This window comes from Neltuma alba, unplaced genomic scaffold (genome assembly GCF_004799145.2).
Source record: "Neltuma alba isolate B1F8T4 unplaced genomic scaffold, ASM479914v2 tig00013360_pilon, whole genome shotgun sequence".
Classification (NCBI taxonomy): domain Eukaryota; kingdom Viridiplantae; phylum Streptophyta; class Magnoliopsida; order Fabales; family Fabaceae; genus Neltuma; species Neltuma alba.
In genome coordinates, this window is record NW_021637625.1 from 1 (window position 1) to 24,170 (window position 24,170).

The 24,170-nt window shown below is 37.1% G+C and overlaps 2 protein-coding genes and 2 pseudogenes across 4 annotated transcripts; all 4 read left to right on the forward strand.

The window, feature by feature from the left end:
* The first annotated feature begins 8 nt into the window (after positions 1–8).
* LOC114736705 (glucosamine inositolphosphorylceramide transferase 1-like) lies at positions 9–2,105 on the forward strand (annotated as a pseudogene).
* A 2,089-nt stretch (positions 2,106–4,194) lies between these two features.
* Positions 4,195–10,354, forward strand: LOC114736708 (3-phosphoinositide-dependent protein kinase 2-like; annotated as a pseudogene).
* A 100-nt stretch (positions 10,355–10,454) lies between these two features.
* On the forward strand, positions 10,455–14,305 carry LOC114736706 (bark storage protein A-like). 3 transcript variants are annotated; one of them, XM_028924575.1, is made up of 7 exons: positions 10,455–11,185; positions 11,272–11,521; positions 11,626–11,693; positions 12,219–12,374; positions 12,483–12,686; positions 13,160–13,339; positions 14,026–14,305. In XM_028924575.1, exons 2-7 carry the CDS (start codon positions 11,308–11,310, stop codon positions 14,206–14,208), a joined length of 1,005 nt encoding a protein of 334 aa, XP_028780408.1. In that variant the 5' UTR covers positions 10,455–11,185; positions 11,272–11,307; the 3' UTR covers positions 14,209–14,305. The 3 variants fall into 3 exon arrangements, with proteins under 3 accessions (XP_028780408.1, XP_028780409.1, XP_028780410.1); XM_028924576.1 differs by having other exon boundaries at positions 11,351–11,521; XM_028924577.1 differs by having other exon boundaries at positions 11,363–11,521.
* Positions 14,306–18,534: 4,229 nt separating this feature from the next.
* LOC114736704 (uncharacterized) lies at positions 18,535–19,710 on the forward strand. The gene has a single exon (XM_028924574.1). It carries the CDS (start codon positions 18,535–18,537, stop codon positions 19,708–19,710), a length of 1,176 nt encoding a protein of 391 aa, XP_028780407.1.
* Positions 19,711–24,170: the final 4,460 nt, after the last annotated feature.

Sequence of the window (24,170 nt, forward strand, 5' to 3'; positions counted from 1 at the left end):
GTGTGGCAAAAAGTATTGACAAAGGAGCAACATGGCAACAGTTGGGCATTGCTTTGAATGAGGACTGGCATCTTTCTTTCCCATTTGTATTTGAGCATCTTGGCCAGGTAAACCTCAATACACTACTACTTAAATTTACATAGTATTTGAGCATCCATGGTAAACTGCCAGCTTCTGTTGTTTCTGGGACCCTTAACTTCTGGTTTAGGCAAATAAAACATGAAAGTTAATATTATTTTAATTAAATTATCTGCAAAATTTGCACTTGCTGGAAGATTTGAACTACATGAAATACTCTAGAAATCAGATTTACAGCATTAACTTTTGGAGTCATGTGTTTTTAGTTAATGCCTCAGAAAAGTTGGTTCTGGGAAAAATAGTGCATATCAAGGTCATACTTCATATGTTTTTCTGTTATGCATTCTTAAGCATTAAGGTTCATTCACTTCATTAGAGAGCCATTTGAGTTCATAATAATTGTAAGCTTCATTTTTCTTTTATTTTCAGATATACATGATGCCTGAAAGCAGTAAAAAAGGAGAATTGCGTCTCTATAAAGCAATTAAATTCCCTTTGCAGTGGACATTAGAAAAGGTCATGATAAAAAAGCCGCTAGTTGATTCCTTAATCATCAAATATGATGGAAGGTATTGGCTGTTTGGCTCAGATCATAGTGGTTTTGGCTCCATGAAAAATGGTCGGTTGGAGATTTGGTATAGCAGTTCACCTCTTGGTCCTTGGAAACCTCATAAGAAAACCCCATATATAATGTGAACAAGAGCCTTGGTGCTCGCAATGGAGGCAGACCATTTTTATATGGAGGGAATATTTATCGTATTGGTCAGGACTGTGGTGAAACATATGGGAGACGGGTGCGTGTCTTTAAGATAGAAGTTCTTACCCCAGAAGACAATAAAAAGAAACTGAAGCACCATTGGGTTTTGCTGAGCCTAGCAAGGGTCGAAATGCTTGGATGGTGCTCGGTACCATCACCTGGATGCACAACAGTTGCCATCTGGTGGTTGGGTTGCAGTTATGGATGGGGATCGTGTTCCTTCTGGAGATCCAGTTCAGCGCTTCATTCTTGGTTGCGCTTCAGTTACAGTTGCCGGTATTCTCATTGTGGTACTGGGGGTGTTACTTGGATTCGTGAACTGTATTGTTCCTCTCAACTGGACTGTGCATAGCTCTGGAGAGGTATTTTGCTTCCTTGGCTTGGGAAAGATCAAACTTATTCTCTTGTAAAGTTAGACGGTTCTGTAGCCGCTTGAACAGAGCTCCAGCATTTCTACGAAGCAAGATAAGCATAATGCTTGTGCTAGGAGGTTGATTCTCATCACAATATTTGCAGTTGGTGTTGGATTAATGTGTGTCGGGGTTAGAAATATCTATGGGAAATGGTTCAGAAGAACCTTACCCTGTGGAAGGACACTACTCACAGTTCACATTATTAACAATGACCTATGAGGCTCGTCTCTGGAACTTGAAAATGTATGTGAAGCATTACTCAAGATGCTCCTCTGTGCGAGAGATTGTTGTGGTGTGGAACAAAGGAGTCCCTCCCAAACCAACTGATCTGGACTCTGCAGTCCCAGTAAGAATCCGTGTAGAGGAAAAGAATTCACTCAATAATCGGTTCAAGGTCGATCCATTGATAACAACACGAGCTGTTCTCGAGCTCGATGATGACATTATGATGACATGTGATGATGTGGAGCGAGGTTTCAAGGTTTGGAGACAGCACCCAGATCGAATCGTGGGGTTCTATCCTAGGCTCATTGATGGGAGCCCGCTGAAATACCGGGCAGAAAAGTATGCTCGGATGCATAAAGGGTACAACATGATTCTCACTGGTGCAGCATTCATGAGTTCTCAGGTGGCTTTCAAGAGGTACTGGAGTGATGAAGCCAAGGAAGGGAGAGAAATGGTAGACAAATCCTTTAACTGTGAAGATGTGCTTCTGAACTACCTTATGCAAATGCAAGCTCATCTAGGACTGTGGATTATGTTAAACCACTTGGGCAATTGACACATCGAAGTTTTCTGGTGCAGCAATAAGTGGGAACACAAAAATGCATTACCATCTAGAACTCAGTGCCTTGTGAAATTCTACAGATGTTATTGGAGACTGGCTTGACAGAGATGTACAGTGTTGAGAACTTGAGATGGTCGTATGGATTGACAGCAGATATGGTTATGTTAGAAACGTTAATAGGAAAGAGGGTTTTTTCTTTTTAATCCAAAGTAGGACCTTTTTTAACCACTTTTGTATTTTTAAATTTTGTTCTGGTACAAGTTTGTCCATACTTTTCCACCCCCACAGAAAATTTATGTGGGAGATTTTAAATAGATTCCCGACAAATTGTAAATTAGCATGTAATGGCATTTTTGTGTCTTAGTTGTTAAATTATATTGGCTGTGATTTTGTTGTCTTCAAATTTGCCATTTTTTCCTCATTATTTAATATTTACTATCATTTGATATTTTAAATTTTATATATACAATATATGTCAATCCAATACGAAAATAACTCATAATTTTACTATCATAGAATGAAGTAGCCGAAAGGAAAGGTGGAATCTGTAGAAGTTAGTAAAAAATGAGCTAAAGTAAACGATTTCTGCATGGAGTCGTGTGCGAAACAATGAAACATGATTGTTAGTGCCCATGTCACTTTTGATTATGTCACAACTAACAATTTAATCGTTAAAAAATATGTATAAAAAGCATTCAAACATATTTTAATGAATAAGTGATTATGAACAAATATTTTGTTATAATCTTAAAGAAATCATTTAAACACTTCATGCGTAAAAGTTTAATTGTTTTTTACTTTTTGATGTTTTATAAACAAGTTGATAGTCACTTTTGATTTATATAATGACAATCATAATATGTGTGTGTATATATATTAAAAATAATAAATGATACTAATCATAAGTTATGAATAATATTCTAATATTCTATATTGAAAAAAATTTATGACTTATTCTAATAAAAAGATTTAAGCACGAGGTCTTCAGTTTGATTTTATTTGAATAAAAAATGTTTTTGAAAGAGTTATTATCAATTAAATCTAATAATGTTTAAATCTAATTCAATAACAATTGATAGCATATAATTGTATGGAGAAGACTTTTTTATAAATTTTGAAAACATTGAAATTAATCATTGAAATGATAACATTTTGATAGATGGAACAGCTATCAAAATCAATTAATCATAATTTGCTTAAATTTAAAAACATAAAAAGTTCTCATTTTTACGATAGCCAAAAAAAAGAAAGAAAGAAAGTTATCATTTGAATGATTATTCCGAGAATCAACAAATTCGACTCCGCATTGTTCACAAAATTTTTGGTCTTTTTGTTTTTCATATCCGATTACTCGATAATTTCCACAATAATGGGATATATTTATTTTGATAACTCCATATATATATATGTCAACTTATGTAAAAGGACAAGACAGCTAAAATTTCCCTTAATCTAATTATGAAATGATCACAAGGAGGGAAACGTTCAGAAAATTTGAAACAAAAATCGAATTAATTAATAGATCGACATAGATATATAGAGTCAGACTTCTCGCGGGTTTCAGTATCAAAAGAAAGAGGAAACAGGTATCGTACTGCAGTTTCCTAAAAAAGGAATTTGACAAAATCCGTTGTAATTTCTAACTACATGCAAGACGCTAGGCGTCTAATCATGCGCAACTTCCATTCCCATTTAGGCATTTGATAGAGAAAGCTTGAATGATCCCCATCATTCATTTTCATGTGCCATTTTCACTCTCCTCTTCTTCGATCTCCATGCCTTCCTCTCCTCCGTCCTCGAACTCACACACACTCACAATACACTCTCTCTCTCTTCTCCCTTCAATCCATTTCCTTGGCATCACTTTTTAGGGTTTTGAAATTGGAAGAAAGCTAAAGCTGATCACTTTCAGATTGTGCACGCATACCCATATAGGCATATGCTGTACCCCTAATCAGAAAGAATCACCTAACCTTTTTTTTATCAGGGAATCAGAGAATGATTGCTTTCATCCAAAGCGGCAATGGGTTTGTCCCAGTAGTGTAATTGACCATTCTGAGCTCTCCTCCCGAGGCTCTTAAGGAGAGATGATAATGGGGTTGTAAAGGAGAATTTTGGTATAAGAATGTAGAGGAACTTTGCTGGAGTGCGATGTGGCTATGGAGAAGGATTTTGATTCTAAGTTGAGGATTCAGGAGAATTCGTCTGCTGATGGCAATGTGCAGAGATCTAAGAGCTTTGCCTTCAGAGCCCCTCAGGAGAATTTCACCATACAGGACTTTGAATTGGGAAAGATCTATGGTGTTGGCTCTTATTCTAAGGTTTTTCGTGTTTAATTGCTGCTGTTGGTTTGCCTTTGCAGTTTTTGATTGATACGCCTTTTATACCTTACCATCTGATAAGGCGTGCATATGCTCCATATTTCTTGAAGCTGTCAAATTTTTCAGGAATCTGAGTTTACCACTGCTAAACTATTCCTGGTGCTTCACTTAATAGTTGAATGTGGTTTTAAATTTTTATCATAGATTCTTTTTTTTATTATCTGAACATTATCGTTCATTTTACATAATAATATATATATTTGCGTTTGTGTGTCAATTACCCTTTGATCAAAAGCTTAAATTGTCACTGAAAGCTTCAAATAGTTTTATCAGTATGTTTTCATATGCCTGTTATCATTGTGTTGTGAAAGCCTTTGGGATTTGAAATGTGGACCACTCACATGCTCGCAGCCCAACATAAAATGTTTTACAATGATTAGGACTACAGGGTAGCAAGGTCATATTCTTGCTCTGAACTATGAGGAGAATTATTTCATCTCAAAGCATTAGAAGGCCAAACTGTTTTATTACTTAATATCTCTGATGCATATCTGTGCTTGTCAAAGAATATTTTCACTAACACTGTCGTGTGTGTGTTTGCCGTGCCCTTCAGATGTTAATGTTATGCTTATTTGTGTATGTCCTGTATCTTATGTGCTGTATAGCTCAATTATTGATTAAGGTGAAAGAAAAGATGAATTGAAATAGTGTTTCATTTGTTTGGGTGGAGGCAACTGTTGACAGATTGGGGGTTCACAGCATTCATAAACCCCTGTTATGATCAAAATATGACACTTGGGCTTTATGATGGATGAAGGAAATAGAGTTGCCGCTTCCTATTAGTTATAATTATTGGCTTAACCGTAAGTGCTTTATTCCGACAAATAAACAAAATTCAATTAATATCAAATGATAATATATTTAGGCTTGGAATCTCAGTTGTGAAGGAAGGAAGTGTAGTGTAGATTGCGGCATTCATATTGGTTATCATGTTTGTAAACCATAATTTCGAGACAAGCTTGGAGAATATTGAAGGGGCTACTCATGGAAGCAGGTTGAAGAATTCTTGAAGTTGTGTGAGTGATTCAGCACATTAGATGACATGGCCAAAGGGAGAAACTATAGCAGTGTTGAGGGGCTGTTCATGGGAAGCATGCCAAAGTATTCTGAGACTTTGGTGACCATCTATGTTTGGTGACCATTATGACTTCGAGGATAAGTATTCTGTTATCCGCTAGGACAATCACCTCTTGCCTTTTTTCAGAGATTATGATATTCTTTTTTAGTGATTATGATATCACTTATCCAGGGACTGGAATATGAGTCTTGTATTTCGTCTTGCTACTTTTGTTAAATTTTCCTGATCATATAGTTCAGTGATCTCTGTAACTATAAATTTCAATCCGTTGTATACAAATATTGCTTGTTATCTTATTTCAAAACTTAATTATCTGGATCTTTTGTGATTTAATTGAGTAAATTCACCATTTCTTTTAAACTTTTACCACATATTTTGTTTTAATTTTTTTTTGTTTTTGTTTTTTTTTTTTGTATTAGGTTGTGAGGGCAAAGAAAGGACACAGGAGTTGTGTATGCATTGAAAATCATGGATAAAAAATTTATTACTAAAGAGAATAAAACAGCTTATGTGAAGTTGGAGCGCATAGTGCTTGATCAATTGGACCATCCTGGCATTGTGCGCCTATTTTTCACATTTCAAGACACATTTTCCATTTGTAGGTATTCTTAGGCTGTGTTTCTCTAAATAATTTCATTCAATGCTGTTCCTCCTCTATCTTCTTTCATTTCAATATGCTTTAGCTTCCCACCCATTTTGATCTATTAATCAATGTTGTATCTTTTTCTTGTGATCTTTTCTTTTTCAAACTTGAAGACATGGCACTTGAGTCCTGTGAAGGTGGAGAACTTTTTGATCAAATAACCCGGTAAGCTAATATGAGACTTGAAGACATGAGATCCACACGCTGGAATCCAATTAATTTGATTGGTACTGGTTTAGAAGGACCCAGATTTAGTGCTGTAGAAGTTGGGTCTTATTTGTTATGGCCTTTTATAATCTGCATCTGGAAAAAAGTACTGGAAGCGGTTTATTATAATATTTTTCAAGAGTTGAGATAAATTACTATTCTCTTTTTCAATAAATTATTTTGTACATGTTAGTGAACATTTCAAAATAACGCTGACAATTGACCCCAACTGAAACCAATAACACCTTTATTCTTAAGTATATGTGGATGGTGAGCAATATGGTATTGATTTCTTTTTATTTATGTAAAAAATATGTTCTCTGTCACAGATCTTTGCAAAGGATTTTTTTTTTTTTACTGTTTTTGCTTCTCGTTTTTTTGTCCAGAGAAGCATTATTTACATATTTCACTGTTGTCTCTCTGTTTCCCCCTTCCTCTTTTGGAAAAAGCTGTCTGGCCCCTTTTTGACTACTCCTTTTTTGGGGGGGGGGTGCTCGTAGGCCGTGTGTTGAGAGGTTTTGAACATTTGGTACTTCATTTCACTCTTATGGCTTAGTTTATCCAGGCCAACACGTTTGACATTTCATATTGATATTTTTGAAATTGTTGGTCCTTCTTTTAAAAATATTGTATTTTCTTTTTTCTCTACCCTTAGATTTTTGGAAGCTGTTGCTATCTGTGTGGTTCGTATCTATTTGCCAACTTGTTACTTGCTATCTACTAGCTTCTGCCTGATTTCCTGTGTGCAGAAAGGTCGTCTATCCGAGGATGAAGCACGGTTCTATGCAGCTGAAGTTGTGGATGCCCTTGAATATATACATAGTTTGGGATTGATACATCGTGATATTAAGGTAGTTCTGTGCTATGAATGTATTGCTTCAGCATTTCATATGGGTATGTTAAAAGATCACATTCCTTACGTTGCAGCCAGAGAACTTGTTACTTACGGCTGAAGGACATATTAAAATCGCTGATTTTGGGAGTGTGAAGCCTATGCAGGACCCGCATTACAGTCCTTCCAAATGCAGCAGCATCAGGTAAAATCAGGAGTAATGTGGAAGCTGCTTTGTTATGTTTATCATTATTCATGTGTGTGATCTTGGTTTTTTCCCCTAGATGATAAAGCCTGCACATTTGTGGGGACAGCTGCTTATGTCCCTCCAGAGGTTCTTAATTCTTCTCCAGCAACTTTTGGGTACGGACTTGATTGTATGTTGTTTTGATGGCGTTTTTACGTTATTTATAGATTTCATTGTCTTTTTTGAGTTAACGATTATTTCCAACCCTTCAGTTGCCAAGGAGAGCTTTCGCACTGAGTAACTTCATTATTTTTTGTTCCGTGCCTGGCTACCACATAATACTCTTCTATTTTCTCCTTTGTTTTATTTCTTTCAATATTTTACCACAGAAATGACCTCTGGGCTCTCGGTTGCACATTATATCAAATGCTTTCTGGAACTTCTCCATTTAAAGATGCTAGTGAATGGCTTATTTTCCAAAGAATTATAGCCAGAGATCTTCGATTTCCAGATTACTTTTCTGAGCAAGCAATTGACCTCATTGACCGTTTACTGGTTAGTATTTTTGGATTTTGCATGCAGAAGGCCCTGCTTGTTCTATCCACATTTCTGATTTTATGTTTCTGCTCTTTGATAATGAGAAACTAAAGGCATTTTCCCTTTGTAATGCCATGATGGCAATGCTAGCTATAAAGAATTTTCGCATGGAGCTAGCTGCTTCGCCTCTTGGGTCTTCTTGATTCGTGTCTTTTTTCCTTTTTACCTTTCTGTTGCTTTGTCTTCAAGCCTCGGCTTGTCTTTTCTTCCCCAAAAAAAAAAAAAAAAGCTATAAAGAATTTTCCCTTTGTTAATTTGAAGGCAACAACAGATAAAAATCAAGCTTCGTGGGGGCGGGGGATGGGGTTTGGGCTTTAGAGTGAAAAACAAAAGAGAGGCTTGGGAGATCAGTCCCCAAGTATGGCTTTTATGAGTTAAAGAGCTGGAATGCTGGATACTTGATGTCCCTTCTATTTCAAAACCGATATATACCTTTTGTAAAAAAGTTGAATTCATGTTGCTTCTAAGTCTTGGTTTCGACGGAAAAAAAAGCTACTTCTAAAATTATCCTATGCATCCAGTAATAGATTCTGATCTTAGCCAATTAGAAATTGTCAAAGCCACTCGAGATCTTTATATTTCTAAAGTGATTTCTCATAGTAAGAGAAGATTGTATAATTCAAGCATTACTCAGCTATGGGAAGAGTAATTTACCCTATAATTAAGCATGATTTAAATTGCTACGCTCTGTGTATTTCATTCATTTGTAATAATATGTATTTAAAACAGTAATGCAACTATGGTACAGGATTTAAATCCAATGAGGAGACCAGGTGCTGGACCTGATGGATATGGAGTTCTCAAAATGCATCCTTTTTTCAAGGGAGTAAACTGGAAAAACATAAGGGACCAAAGCCCCCCAAAACTTGCTCCAGAAGCAGGGGTATAATTCTCATTCTGTTTTTAAATGTTACTCATGCCGAATAGGCAATTTTCCCTTTTTCTCCACTTTCTTTAGGGACGAATGTAAAAGGTGTTTCTAGCGTCATCATCTCATTCTCACTATTAGGGTCAATCTCTTGAGCATCATGATTCCCCATTTGATCCTCAGGATGGTTCTACTAAACCTGATGGAAATACCAGTGCTGCTACTTCTGATGGGACTGCTCATGTGACCAGGCTAGCTTCAATTGATTCTTTCGATTCAAAATGGTAAATTATTATCTTCCATTGTTTGTGTGAAGACCATATACTGTGTCATCCATGACTCACTGAAGCACAAAAGTTAACATCATGTGACAGAGGTCTCAATATGTTCCTTTAAGATTGTAAAACGTTAATGGTGCCATGTTATCCTTTATCTTGGACTTGTAAATGAAGGAATTTATAACACACTGTAATTTCATTTCGCCCTCATTTAGCTTTTGATATTAATTAATTTGGTTGTTTTTTTGGTTAATCTGTGCATTTTATGTATAAACTAAAAATCAAAATTAGTGCTTCTTATCTTACAGGCAACAATTTTTGGAACCTGGGGAAACTGTTCTTATGATCTCAAATGTGAAGAAATTACAGAAACTAACAAGCAAGAAGGTGCAGCTCATCCTTACAAACAAGCCAAAGTTGATCTACGTTGACCCATCAAAACTGATTGTAAAGGGAAATATGTTATGGTCTGATAATCCAAGTGAACTTTCAGTCCAAGTGACTAGTCCTTCACATTTTAAGATTTGCACAGTAAGTTGCTGTTATCTTTATTTATCTTGTTATAAGATTTTCTGTTTATAGTTACAGCAAGCTGTATGTATTGATGGTAAAAAGAAGACCCCATATCCGTCATTACCATGGATAGTATTTAAGTAAATATTTGATTTGAAATTTAATATATATGCATGAAATGTAAGGAGCTGTAATGCTACTTGCTTAGTTGTTTTCTAGGGCTTTCCCCGAACTTGCAATGTCCTTGTTAGATTTCTTTTATACCTCTTGATATTTTGATGATTTATGATTTGTGATTTCTCTTAAATAAACAATGCAGCCAAAGAAAGTAATGTCATTGGAGGATGCAAAACAAAGAGCATGGCAGTGGAAGAAGGCAATTGAAGGGCTTCAAAACCGATGAAACTCACTGTTTCTGACAACAGTATTTTCAGTGTCTTGTTACTGTTCAGGATGAGGGGACTAATCAATTTAGAACCCTCTGATACGTATTCATCAACAGAAAATGAAGTTACAGATTAGCTTTCCGAAACTGGTTCAAGCTAATTTCTCACAACTTGAGCTTATGATTACTTACCCAGCCCCTTTCATGCTTCTATGGGATGACATGTATAATGTGAAAAACAACAACGCTAGGCTATGTTAAGAGGTTGGAATCATTTATTTGTATTAAAGAACTTCAAAAGTCATAAACGTATACCATGAATTGAAAGATGATACAAGTTTTGCTTTTTATATTGTATGAATTTCTCCATTTCTTTCTGCTCAAAACCCATGTCAGACGCTGAAATTTCAACTCTAATTTCTCCAGAACTGTTGAAATTACTCACTAGATTTTGCCCTCGGAAAATTGCAGATATGTTGATGTAGGTAAGATATCTGGCAATTCCATAGTATTGTTTAGGTATTCTTCTTCTTCTTTTTTTTGACCAGCATTGTTTTAGGTAATCAATGGAAGTTTATGTGAGAGGATGATGAGAAATAGTGCTGCAAGCTGTATTTGTTTCTTCTGCTGCGAAAATTTTGTCCCAAAAGAACAAAAAACTCCATCATATAAAAAATAATTTTAATTGACAATAATGTGAGTGTATAATGTATGCAAATATAATCTGACATTCAGGGAACAAAGGGCCAGTTATATGGGGCTCACTTTCTGATGAGTGAATGAGAGATTTTAATTCATGGGCCCCATTGTTATCCGTTTATCTATCTCTCTCACGTGCCCAAAAATCAAACTTTCAACAGACTGTCAACTTCTTCCGCCCACCCCCCTCCCAACAAAAACAACAAAAAAGGATTATTGACTTCTGATCAATGGATTCAGTTAAAAGGCTCTTTAAATATAAATCACTAGTAAACTCCAGTTACCATCAATGCCTTATAAGACGTTGAAAATTTCCATAAATTCATTGGATTTTTAACTTCTAAGAAACGAAAGCCCTCATTTTTATCGGGGTTTGACTTACAGGTAATACTGTTCCATAACCAGATACCAGTTTGACAGAGAACGTTGAGTGGGCTGGCAGGCACACGCAGTCCATAAAACACGAACAAACATAACCATGTGTAAGCAGACATCTGTGTTGAAAACAATTGTGTCTGCTATGTTCATGTATTTTCTATAAACTGTATCCATTTACCAATATTTTTAGCTTCTTATTGCTAGTTAAATTCACTCTTCAATAAGCATGGCTGCAAGAGTTTTGATGATTATGTTGCTGAGTTTGACAGCAGCATTTGCAGAACCATTAAGCAGAAGAAGGGCAATGCAAGTGATACAGGAAGTGAAGCAGAAAGGGCCATATTTTGGTATCATCGCTGCCTACCCACCTGAGGAGATTGCATTTTTTGCTTCCAAGGCATTTGAACCCGATCCAAATCACCCTTTTGTGGAACTCTCAGGTTCTTCTTCTATAAAACTGAGATCCCATTATTTTTATAAACATGTTTTTATGTAGTTAAGAAGCTTAGATTCGGGATAGTTGTGTTGAAAATGGTGGTTGCAGGGAGGCTATACAGGGTCGGGAAGGTCTTTGATAAGAAAGTCATCTTTGTGAGGTGTGGAGTAGGAATGGTATGTATACGCATGAATGCTTCTTCATCAGTTCTTTCTCGTGTGCGATTAATATTATCTTTACTTACAAGTCTGATGATATACACATATCCACGCACAAAAGCATGAGAAATTTTAAATTTCAGAGGATTAATTTGTTTTATTATTTGAAATTTTTTCTCCTATTTTAAGGGGTGAAGCAGAAAGGTAACTCAGTCTATTTTTGTGAAACACACGTGTAGAGATAGTACCGGCCATTCTCTCTCTCTCTCTCTCTACTTCATACCTTGAATACTTAGTCCATGTTTGGCTAACCACTCCAAAATCACTTTTTAAGCAAAATCAAGGTTTTGTGTGATTTCATCCAAACACTAAAAAAAAAGTCAACGAGTGATTAATGAACTAGAAACCATGGTTTGAGGAGAAGTTGGATTGATCAGCTTTTGAGAAAATCTATTCTCCAAAATCATTGAGTTTCTTCTTCTCATTTTGATTTTGGAATATTTTTTAAACTAAAAAATGAGGTTGATGTTGGCTCTATTACAGCTGAACGCAGCAGCAGTGGCACAACAAATGATTGATGTGTTAGACGTAGTTGGGATACTGCATTTTGGAATTGCTGGAAGTGCGAATGACTCCATTTCCTTTGGGGATGTCACCATTCCCAAACAGTTTGTTCATACTGGCCTATGGGACTGGCTGGTACTTCAATTTTCTTTCTGTAAAACTTGTCAATCTTTCAAGTACCTAACGCTTTGCAAATAGTACTAAAGAAACTCTTGAATTTATGTTTGTGTTTGATAATGGCAGAAGCCGAATGGGACACTTGAAAGTAGTGACTTTGCTCACTTGGATTTTGGTAACTTCGATGTTCCAAAAGGCAACAATTTGTTGGGACGTGTTGGCTACAGTTCTGAAGAATTCTTTTCTGTCACTGGAAAACCCAACTTAGCACAGCGTTTGATCTGGGCTAAAGTTACTTCTCAATGGCTTCAACTTGCTGCTACTTTGGAGGTTAGAACAAAACATGATGCTACTCACTGTCAAGAACTTGGCCATATATACGCCAATACACCATAAGGACGCCAGTTCAAATTTCCTAAATGCAATAGCTAGACAAGTAATTTACATAACTTAAAATAATTAGTCAAGTTAGTTATATGTAAAAAATATATGTTAATTCTCCTAAAGTACTTTTTTTAATTATTTATGTTAGAAAATACTCACTTGATGGGAAACTCTCTTAATATGTGCAATCAATATGGAGAGTTTAGGGTGAAAAAATGATAAATTTGAGAGACAAAGTGGATTGAAATCTTATTATAGTCAAAACAAACTCTTTTATACAAATTCTTACATTTAGGACTAGAAGGATTACTGTGTATCCGTAACATACTACCTTTACGAGTCTCATTACCCTTTTCAATCCTCTTGATAACAGATGCATACGGAAGTGAGAAACTGATAGCTCGTGTAATTTGTGACAGGGAATACAGCTAGAACGTTGTATAAACTCGAGCTTTTGTCTTCCGCATAGTACCAAGTTAGTGGTTGGTGTGAATGGCACATCAGCCGACATATATGTCGACAATGAAGCTTACAGAGATTTCCTGTTCCAAACATTTCAAGTTTCTTCTGTTGATATGGAGAGTTTCGCCATAGTCATGGTCAGTATTCTTCACCACTTTCATCCCCTTCAATCTTCATGCATATGCATACATAATAAACTTTTCAAACACATGCATATATTTGACGCGGGAGAACTCACACACACACTGCCTCTGGTCTTAAATATAGGAGCTAGTTAACTAATTTGATGAGACTAAAAAAATAAGTTTAGTTAGTTATTTGTAATAAATATGTATTGTCTTTTTTAAAATGTTTTTGCTAATCAAGTGTATTGGCTAGAACTATTATTATGAGAAGGATTACCTTGGAAAAAAATCAACAGATATGAGAGACAAAGCAAGTTGAGGTTTTATATTTAGGACCAAAATAAAAGTCAAACAAGGTCTTATATTAAGAACTGGAGGTTGTGTGTGTGTGTAACGTAATAGTGCACAAGACTCCTACCAAGTAGAGGGTCTAGAAAGGGATGGATGTACACAGCCTTACTCTTGCAAGTAAGCAAAGAAGCTATGTTTAGGATTTGAACCTTTGACCTTGCATAGCAGCAATATTACAGTTGCTCCCAAACTCACCCCCTGATATATATAATTGTTGGTGAATATAAATACTTTAAAATAATTTAGTAACTTTCTTAGTTTTCACAAATTAGTTAGTTGGGTCTTATATTAAGAACTTGGGATAGTATATAATTATTAGAGAATATAATGAATGTGTTTGATTGCAGACAAGCTTGTCGAATGGGATTCCAGTGGTAGTGATAAGAGGAATATCAGATATGGCGGGAAAGAGCGGAGAAGAAGCCATTGACACATTTGGAGCTCTTGCTGCTACCAATGCAGTCACAGTTTTGCTTCGCCTTCTCAACATTTTGCCTTCCTCACTTCATCATTACATTTCATTTTTTTAACTTCTTCCAACAACAGTCTACTTCTTTCATCACTTTGATCTTACTGTTGTTCTTTCTTTTTTATCCGCAAATATAAATGCAGGATGATAAATAAATTTTATCCCATCATTTTATTTTTCTAAAAAAATTATTTATTTTTAATTTGTGACAACCTACATATGCCATCACCCACAATCGTTGTAATTAATAGATTATGTGCATAATGACTATTATTTATGATTGAAAAAACTATAAGTACTCAATGTAAAATTTCTTTTACAAAAACCTGATTAAAAATCATGAAACTGTAAGGACTAACAAGTTTGTTTTTTCTTAAAATTTCAAAGATCAATTGCATTTTATCATACAGTCAATGATAAATTGCAAAATGTAAGTGTGGAGTGCTGTATTTGCATCAAGTTTTCGGATCTTATATATTAATAGTTGGAAAATTAATGACAAATTGCGATTTGCTAGTGTCAAATTTTGAAAACTCAACATGAAACTCTCATACTGATATGTATAGGTTAAATTTTTTTATGGTAAAAGTTAGAACATCAGTTGCAAATGTTTTTTCCATATAAGCGAAAAGCCAGTGTGAAATTTTTAAAGGTATATGATGCAATAATTTGACACTTATCCTCTGTAATAACTTACAACTGTTTTTGAATTTGGTAAGAACATTTTATTAAAAAAGGAATAATTATGTAATTTCATAGGATTGACATTAATGATCAAAATAAACTTTAATTGATCCATGTGACCATATGTGAGAAAGATGCCAGATATTATTGTATGTGTCATTTGAATCACGAGGGCGGTTGCCTCTGTCATTTATACTGCAAATGTACGTTAAAGCAAAATATATTGAAGCATTTATAGTATTCAAAATATATCTCATTTTTCTATTTCAAATATTGTTAATTATAATAAATTTCCTCTGTCAGTGTAATTTTAGCTTTTCTTTTATCCTTCATGAGAGACTTGTTTCCCTCACCAAGTGATAGACAAGTAAAAACTTTGAAACAGTAAAAAATAATTTTCTTTTTACATAATACTTCCTCTATATCACTTAATATAATATTAATAAACACATTTACGTTGATAGACAAACAAAAAAAGATAAAAATATATCACTTTAAAATCTGTTTTTGCTTTTCATTCTATCTTCCCTCAATTATACTCCCTCCGGTTCATAAGGAGTGCATTTTTAACATATCAAAAGTGTAATGGGTACTTTAGATTTTTTTTCATAGGGAGTACTTTTAAAAACATGCATTAATTATACTTAGAAATCTATGGTGAAGGTTTGAAGTTTGGATACTATACAATGATGAATAGTTGGGGCAGCATGATTAAAATTAGATTTTATACAATTAAATATATTTACACACATCAACTTATCAATGCTCTAAGTTTTGAGTCTAGGATCTCATCTAAACATAGTGAAGTTAGTAAGCTTTGAGTTTAAAACCTTATTTACACATGATAAGTGGTACTGCTATTAGGATAATTTGCTGATATGATTGAACATATATCTTAAGCTAATTTTATAGAGTATTTCTTTCGATCCTAAATATAAGACTCTTTTTGTAATGTAATTACTATTGGGATAATTTGTTGATATGATTGAACATATATCTTAAGCTAATTTTATAGAGTACTTCTTTCCATCCTAAATATAAGACTTTTTTTGTAGTGTAATTTATACTATAAAAATGGTTTTATATTTAGGACAGGAGGAGTATTAATTTTCATATGATATCTGATATTCAATGGCATCGGATGGCACGCAAGCATGATTGAAGTATCTATAATCTCTTCTACCAAAGACAGTATTATCTTGAATTGTGATTATTTAACCATCCATGCTTGTGGAAACACCTAACATTAAAATTTAAAATTTAATTTTATTCAGACTGTAGGACACAGCAACTTGCTTAAAAAGATATTGGTTTGTGAGCAAGTGGGGAGATGCGATATACCAAATCTGAAGAAAAGCTTAAATATATATATACATGGGAAAATGTGCAACATGTGGTCAATAATTGAATCCCAACAATCACGTAATAATACCGAACAGATCAGTAAAGAATAATAAAAGTAAAATAATATTATATATCGAGATAAATTAATTAAAGAGTAGGGACCATAATTATAAAAGATAGTGAGAGAGAGGAAGGATATTAAGAAAGATTACTATGATATTTTAGAAAAAACATGTCATATTTCTTATAATTAACTAACTTACCTAACTTCTTTAATCTAATTAAGTTAGTTAAATATATCTTATATTAAGGATTGAAGAAATATATATTTAATGATAAGGGGGCGTATGTTTTTATTGGAAACAATCATCTGTTAAATACTAAATGTGAACAAATTTTTTAATAGAGATTCATATTTTAATTTGTCAGAACTAGCTTTTTTCATTATTAGACTCAACCCTTATTAGTCATACACATGCACACAAAAATGGGTTTGCCTGACATGTATCAATGGCATTATGGCCAAAAAAAAGTAGCAATTCGGATATGAAAATCCACATCTGATAATAGCAACAACGTGATGGAACGCTCTCTCTCCACCAAGCTTCAGGAAAAAGAAGACACCCCTCCGCATCCAGATGACAATCGATCGACGAAGAAAGTGAAAATACGTAATGGACTCCCTCATGAAGAATCCGATATTCTCTCCTATGACCCTATCTCACCATCTGATGAAGAAATGTCTGCAGAGGAAGCAAACGAGGACCAGCAGACTAACGACTTGAATATGGATGCCACCGACCCACCTGAGCAACCAGTGCCTTCCTTCAGGGACATGCTACTCAACCAGGGGCCACGAGCCAGGGATGAGGAAGAAGATCTCGCACTCCACGAAGGGGACATCACTGTCAACAAAGCAGGTCCCTTTCCATCCATTCATTTCTCAGCAAGGGTCCACAAGATACTAGATGACAGCATGAAATTTGCGGTTGTGGTTAAAATGCTTGGTCGCAACATCAGATATAATGATCTCCGAGACAAGGTTGTCAGCCTCTGGAAACTCAATGGCACTGTTCAACTATCGGACCTAGAGGGTAACTGCTTCATTGCCAAACTAAGTAATGAACGAGATTATCAGGAGGTCCTACTGGGAGGGCCCTGGGTCATCTTCGGGCATTATCTCACAGTCCAACCTTGGACTCCCGACTTCTCCCCTCTAACCCACGTCGCCTCCCAAGTCATGGCTTGGATCCGCATCCCTGGTTTGCCGGCTAAGTACTATAAGAAAAGTGTGGTTCGAGCCATAGGAGAAGTGTTGGGCAAGGTACTTAGGATTGACTATAACACTGCCTCAGGAGAGCGAGGGAAGTTTGCCCGTATGGCAGTCCTCATTGATCTCTCCCAGCCACTTACTGCTAAGATCGACGTTGATGGCAAAATATTGTACGTCGAGTATGAAGGACTGCCAACCATCTGTTATTGTTGTGGTTGCTACGGCCACCTGGAAGATGTCTGCCCAAGGAAAATGGAAACAAGCGAGCACGCACAGCCCGCCATCCCTCCGGCGAACCAGTCCTCCATTGAAGCGAGTACCTCTCACGCGGGGAGAGATCCTGACGCGCTCTACAGTGCATGGATGCAAGCGCCATCTAGAGGAAGAAGGTACTCAGAAAAAAGAGAAGCAGGTAGCAGCTATCAAAAAGATATTACCAGAGGCAATAGATTTGACATTCTGACGGCTGGTGATGATAACATCGAGAGTGCTACACCCTCCCACTCCTCCTACAGGGGGATTGCTATCTCATCAGGCAGGCCAGGGAATGCGAAAGGGAAGGAAAAAATTACCAAACCAGTGAGAACACCAGTCAGCAAAAACGGACAGGTACCTGTGTCAGATAAGCCGACTAAAGACCCCACCCACCTGACTAATCCCGACTCCCTCTTTGCCAGTCGCCCCTATAAGGCCGAAAACCCCACTACACTAGACCCCAGCTGCCATCAAGTCACCTCCTTCCCCAAGCCAAATTTGACCCTCCAACCAATCAGACCCACCAAGCCCAAACATCCCCAGCCCAAAACCTTAGACATTGGGAAAGAGAATGTTCAACCCAAACCTCCTGACCAAAAGCCCCCCCACATAGACCCCAAAACCCTCTCGGGCATCCACCTCAAAAAGCCCAAACCCCACTTTAAGGACCCACCGCCCAGCCTTGCAGATGAAATGCTCAAGGCCATTACCAAATCTCTAGACTTCCCGGAATCCACCTTGGATGATGGTTCATGCGAAGATCAAGCGAATGATGATGAAATTGACGAGGACCAGCCTCACATGGACTGCTAAACCCTTCATCTTTTATCCATGTCAATTTTTGTCTGGAATTGTCAAGGCGCTGCCGCCAACAAATTTCACAGTGTGCTGAAGTCTTTTATCAGAGACCACCGACCCCACGTAGTAGCTCTCGTTGAACCCAGAATTTCTGGAATCACTGCTGATAAAGTAATTAGGAAAATCGGTTATGCCTACTCTCATCGTGTTGAGGCCAATGGTTTTTCTGGTGGAATATGGCTTCTATGGACTGATGCTGTCGAAGTCGAAGTCATCACAAACCACAGTCAATTCATTCACTCAAAGATCACGCTAAAATCTGATTTGCAAAGCTTCTTCTTCACCGCGGTTTATGCCCACCCGAACAGCCAAATCCGCCAAAGGGTATGGTTTGATCTCACCAGGACCTCTTACTTCAACTCCGCTCCTCTTCTCCTGGCTGGTGATTTTAATGCTACCCTTAGCTCTACTGAACGCCGTGGTGGCTCAGAAAAAAGGAGGAAGGGCTGCCCTCATTTCCAGGCCTTTTGCAACAACAATAATCTAGTGGACTTGGGCTACTCTGGACCCCATTTTACCTGGCGACGAGGACTCACTTTCGCACGTCTGGACCGAGCCCTCTCCAACACAGCCTGGATTCACACCTTCCCCAACTCGAAGATCCTGCACTTGGCCCAAATTAATTCTGACCACAGACCCCTCCTCATTGAACTTGGGACGTCTCATCGGTCAGGTAATTCCACCAAACCTTTTCGTTTTTTGGCTGCTTGGGCTAACAATGACTCCTTTCCACAACTAGTCAAAGATAATTGGTCGAACGAAATCAGTCTCAAAGAAAATATTAATCAATTCACACAAGCAGCCTCGCTTTGGAACAACGAAGTCTTTGGTCTCATTGGCAAACAGAAACACCAGCTCCAGAAACGTATTATGAGAATCCAGCGGGATCTTGAAAGATCGCCTACATCGCCTCACTTGATCGATCTAGAAGAGTCTCTTCGCCTTGAGTTTGAAACCACATGTTTAAATGAAGAGCTCCTTTGGGCCCAGAAATCCCGCAGCGATTGGATTTGCCTAGGTGACAGGAACACCTCCTACTATCAAATGAAAGCCCGAATCAGAAGAAGAAGAAACCGCATCTCCTCCTTGAGAAATGATGAGGGAGATTGGATTTCAGATGAGCAAACGCTAATATCCATGACCAAGTAGTATTTCTCAAACCTCTACTCGGACAGCGAAGACCCAGTCACATATAATCACAGAGGCATGTTCCCACTTCTTCCCAGCTCTGCCTGGCTTTCCCTTGAAGCTACAGTCCACCCTGAAGAAATCAAGAAAGCCCTTCTTGGCATGAAACCACTGAAAGCCCCTGGTATTGATGGCCTTCATGCTTTCTTCTACCAAAAATACTGGGACACGGTAGGCAAGAATCTTTGTGACATGATCTCTCAGTTCTTCCAGCACGGGACTCTTGATGCATTCCATAACCGAACTTTGATCACTCTAATTCCAAAGATTGAGAGACCCCAAAGACTTAAAGAGTTTAGACCAATAAGCCTATGCACTGTCGCCTATAAAGTCATCACCAAGATCATTGCAAACCGCATGAAATCTCTAATGCCTGATCTCATCCTTCCTTATCAGTCTAGCTTCATAGCAGGCCGTAACATCACGGATAACATTATCATCGCACAAGAAGTAATCCATTCTATGAGAAAGAAGAGTGGGAAAACAGGGTGGATGGCCATCAAAGTTGATCTTGAGAAGGCATTTGACCGGCTTAAATGGAATTTTATAGAAGACACACTGCGTGATGCTGGGTTCCCCGATTCTCTAGTCAAACTTATCATGACTTGCATCACCACCCCCTCAATCCAAGTCCTTTGGAATGGAACACCATCTACCTCATTTCAACCAAGTAGAGGGATACGGCAGGGGGACCCCCTCTCTCCCTACATCTTCGTGTTATGCATGGAAAGGTTATCCCAGGCTATTAATTCGGAAGTTTCTTGTGGCAACTGGAGCACTATTAGAATGGGAAGGAACGGCCCTCAACTTTCGCATCTCTTCTTCGCAGACGACCTTGTCCTGTTCAGCACGACCACTGCGAGGCAAATTAGATTAATCAAGAAGACGTTGACAGAATTTTGCCAATCCTCAGGACACACCATAAGTGAAGCCAAGACAAGGATCTTCTTCTCCAAAAACGTTGGCAGGAGAGAAGCAAATGAAATCTGTACACAACTAGGCTACTCAAAGACTGAGCACCTCGGAAAGTATCTTGGTGTCCCTTTATTGCACTCAAGAGTCACCAAAGAGACTTACCGATATATAATCGAGAGGTTGCAACAAAAGCTCACCAACTGGAAGGCCAAAACCCTCTCCTTAGCTGGTAGAATCACACTTGCCAAATCAGTCTTGTCTTCCATCCCCTTTTATGCCATGCAAACGTCGCTACTGCCTGTCTCTACCAACCACAAAATTGAGCAGATCATAAGAGGTTTCATATGGGGTTCTGATGCTCAACATAGAGGTATTAGCCTGATCAACTGGACAGAAATGTGTCAACCACCTAGAAATGGGGGCTGTGGTCTGAAATCCATGCAAAGCCAAAACAATGCTTTTTTATCGAAACTGGGTTTCCTCCTTGTAAGCCGGCCTGAGCTCTTATGGGTTCAAGTTTTGCGTGCAAAATATAATTGGGCTCCCGAAACCAATCAAGGCTTCAACACCAAAGCTTGCTCGCACATATGGCGAAGCATAGCTAGATCTTGGTCCATTACCTCCCTGGGCATCAAGTGGAAGATTGGAGATGGCACGAAAGTTAAGTTCTGGTCCGACTATTGGGTTGGAGATCTTGGGCCTCTTAAAAATCTTGCTTTCTCAGATATTGATGATACTTGTCTCCAAAGACCAATATCAGACTTTGTAGACAGCAATGGCCAATGGCGGTGGGAGCTTTTCATTGATTTGCTCCCCACTTTTATCAACCACATGATTGCCAGCATCCCCCCTCCCAGTCATGGGGATGGACTAGCGACTTGTTTCTGGAATCCCAATAAGGGGGGCAATTTCTCAGTAGCCTCAGCCTACAAATCCATTGAAGAGGACTCTTGGGACCCAGTTTCTAAGAAATGGAGCTTAATCTGGAAGTGGCCGGGGGCCCACCGAGTTCAATCGTTCATATGGCTGGCTTATAAAGGAAAACTCCTCACGAATGTTGAACGAAAACACCGTCACTTAACTGAAAATGTGAACTGCGACTTATGCAACGGAGGACCAGAGGACATAAACCATATCTTCAGAGAATGTCCTCTAGCTGTTGCTTGCTGGAAGCGCCTCGTTCCTGAGAGGCACCTCAGCAGCTTCTTGGGGAAACCAATTGGTGATTGGTGGCTTCATAACATAAGCCCATGCCGAGCCAACAAGACTTGGATCCTGAGATTTGGCATCCTCAACTGGAAGCTTTGGGAGGCTCGAAACAAGCGATTGTTTGCTGGAGAAGATTTCCGACCGGAAGAAATTATTGCTGTTACTGATGCCATCGTTAGGCATACTAATAGAGCTATGGATCTTATTGCTGACATTAATTTCGCCACTTGATCTGCGCTGTTTGCTTGCTGTCTCTTATTTTGGTCCTTTCCGTTTTGTAATTATTCTGGACTCCCTTTGATTGGTTAATTGATTTCCCTTTTCCACTCAAAAAAAAAATGGCATTATGGCCAAAATTTCTCTAAAGTCGCGGTTTGGATGATACTTGTTAGTGTTTGATATGTGATACCTTTCTGGTCCTAAATGTAAGACCCTTATACTAATATGTATAAGGATCTGTTTGGCTCAATAAGAGGAAAGGAAGGAGAGGGGAGGAGAGTAGAGGGATTTTAATATTATTTTGTTTGGATTTATAAAAAAAGAGGGGAGGGGAAGAGTTTTAATATTACCTTGTTTGGTTTATGAGGGGAGGGAAGGAAAAAATATTTTAACATGGACAATTTTATTCTTATTTTATTTAAGATATGAGTATAATGGTCATCACATGACAATATAGGCATAATGGTCACAATATAGTAAAATATTGCTTTTTCTCTCCAAATCCTCCCAATTTTAGAGGGGAGGTTGAGGAGGGGAGGAGAGGGCAATGATTAAAATCCTTCCCCCTCCTTTCCTTCTCCTCCAAATCCTTTATAACAAACGCACCTTAAGAGTCTTACATTTACAATCAGAAGAGCATGAGTATAGAAACAAAGTTATTTATAAATAACAGAGTAGCAAAGTTATCTGCGTCAGATTTGGGATTGGAGTGGTACATATCTGTTTCATTCTCATGTGTCGGTGTGTCGCCCAAAAAACTAGTTTTCTAATATTGTGGTTTTTGATTTTGGATTGTTTGTGAAAGTATTTAAAAATACTTATAAACTTATTTTACATAAATCGAGATGAAATCTTTCTCATATATTTATCTCATATTCCATAAATTATGATTAAAAAGTTATTTATAAACTATTCTAAACATGCCCTTTGTGCGTGTAGTCCGTTCGCGTTTGGCTTCTCTACGTTGCCTTCTTTCCTCTCCTACCCTCCTCTATCTAGAACTATGTCGTTCTCGATTTTTTTTTTGTGAAAGTTTTTGGTGGGAAAATTTAAATTTTTTTTAAATAATACTACCTCCTGTCCTAATTATAAGAACCAGTTGACTAATTTGAGGAGATTAAAGAAGTAAGTTGAGTTAGTTATTTGTTTTAAATAAGTGTTGTCTTTCCTAAAAAATCCTTACTAATCAAGTACATTGACTAGAACTATCATTATTAGAATGGCTACTTTGAAAAAAATGTATAAATATTTGAGACAAAGTGGATTGGAGTCTTATATTTATGACCAAAATAAAAGTCAAACAGAGTCTTATATTAAGGACCGGAGGTAGTACTCAATATCTTAAAATATTTTTTAACAACATCCAATATCTTAAAATAATTTTTTGATATACTAAGCATTATAAAGTATTTTTCTACTAACACCTCGACCTGGTATCATGAAATATACTCAACACACAAAAATATTTTTTTAGTAGTACTTAATATTCTATTTTAAGCATCTAAATTATTTTTTCAAAAGCACCCTGTATCCCAAAAATAATTTTTGGCAGTACCATGAACTATTTCTTAATAACAGAGTATCCTAAAGATATACTCAACACTCTTAAATATTTTTTTCAGGAGCACCAAGAATCTTAAAATAATTTTTGATATATTAAGTACTCTAAAACACTTTGTAGTATCCTAAAATAATTCTGGGCTCCATTAACACCAAGTGCTGAGTGTATTTTTGAGAAACTGAATGTTATTAAAAAAAAATTTTATGATGCCGAGTAAATCAAAAAATTATTTTAAATTATGGGGTGTTATTGAAAAATACTTTAAAATAATAAATCTTATTTTAAAAAAAAGCATTGAAGCCCATTTTCTACCCAAAACGGCGTAGTTGTGGGGAGGGGAGGGCACCAGGAAAAGGAGGGCAACGGAGAGAAGCCCAACGCAGTTGGTTCATGGTGTCTGAATGGGAAAGGGTAAAAAAATTCTCGTACTGTGTACACATTCTCTCCCAAATTTGTAACTTTTTTCCCCAAAAGATCTCCATTGACAGCAAAAGGTACAATACACATAATTAAATAG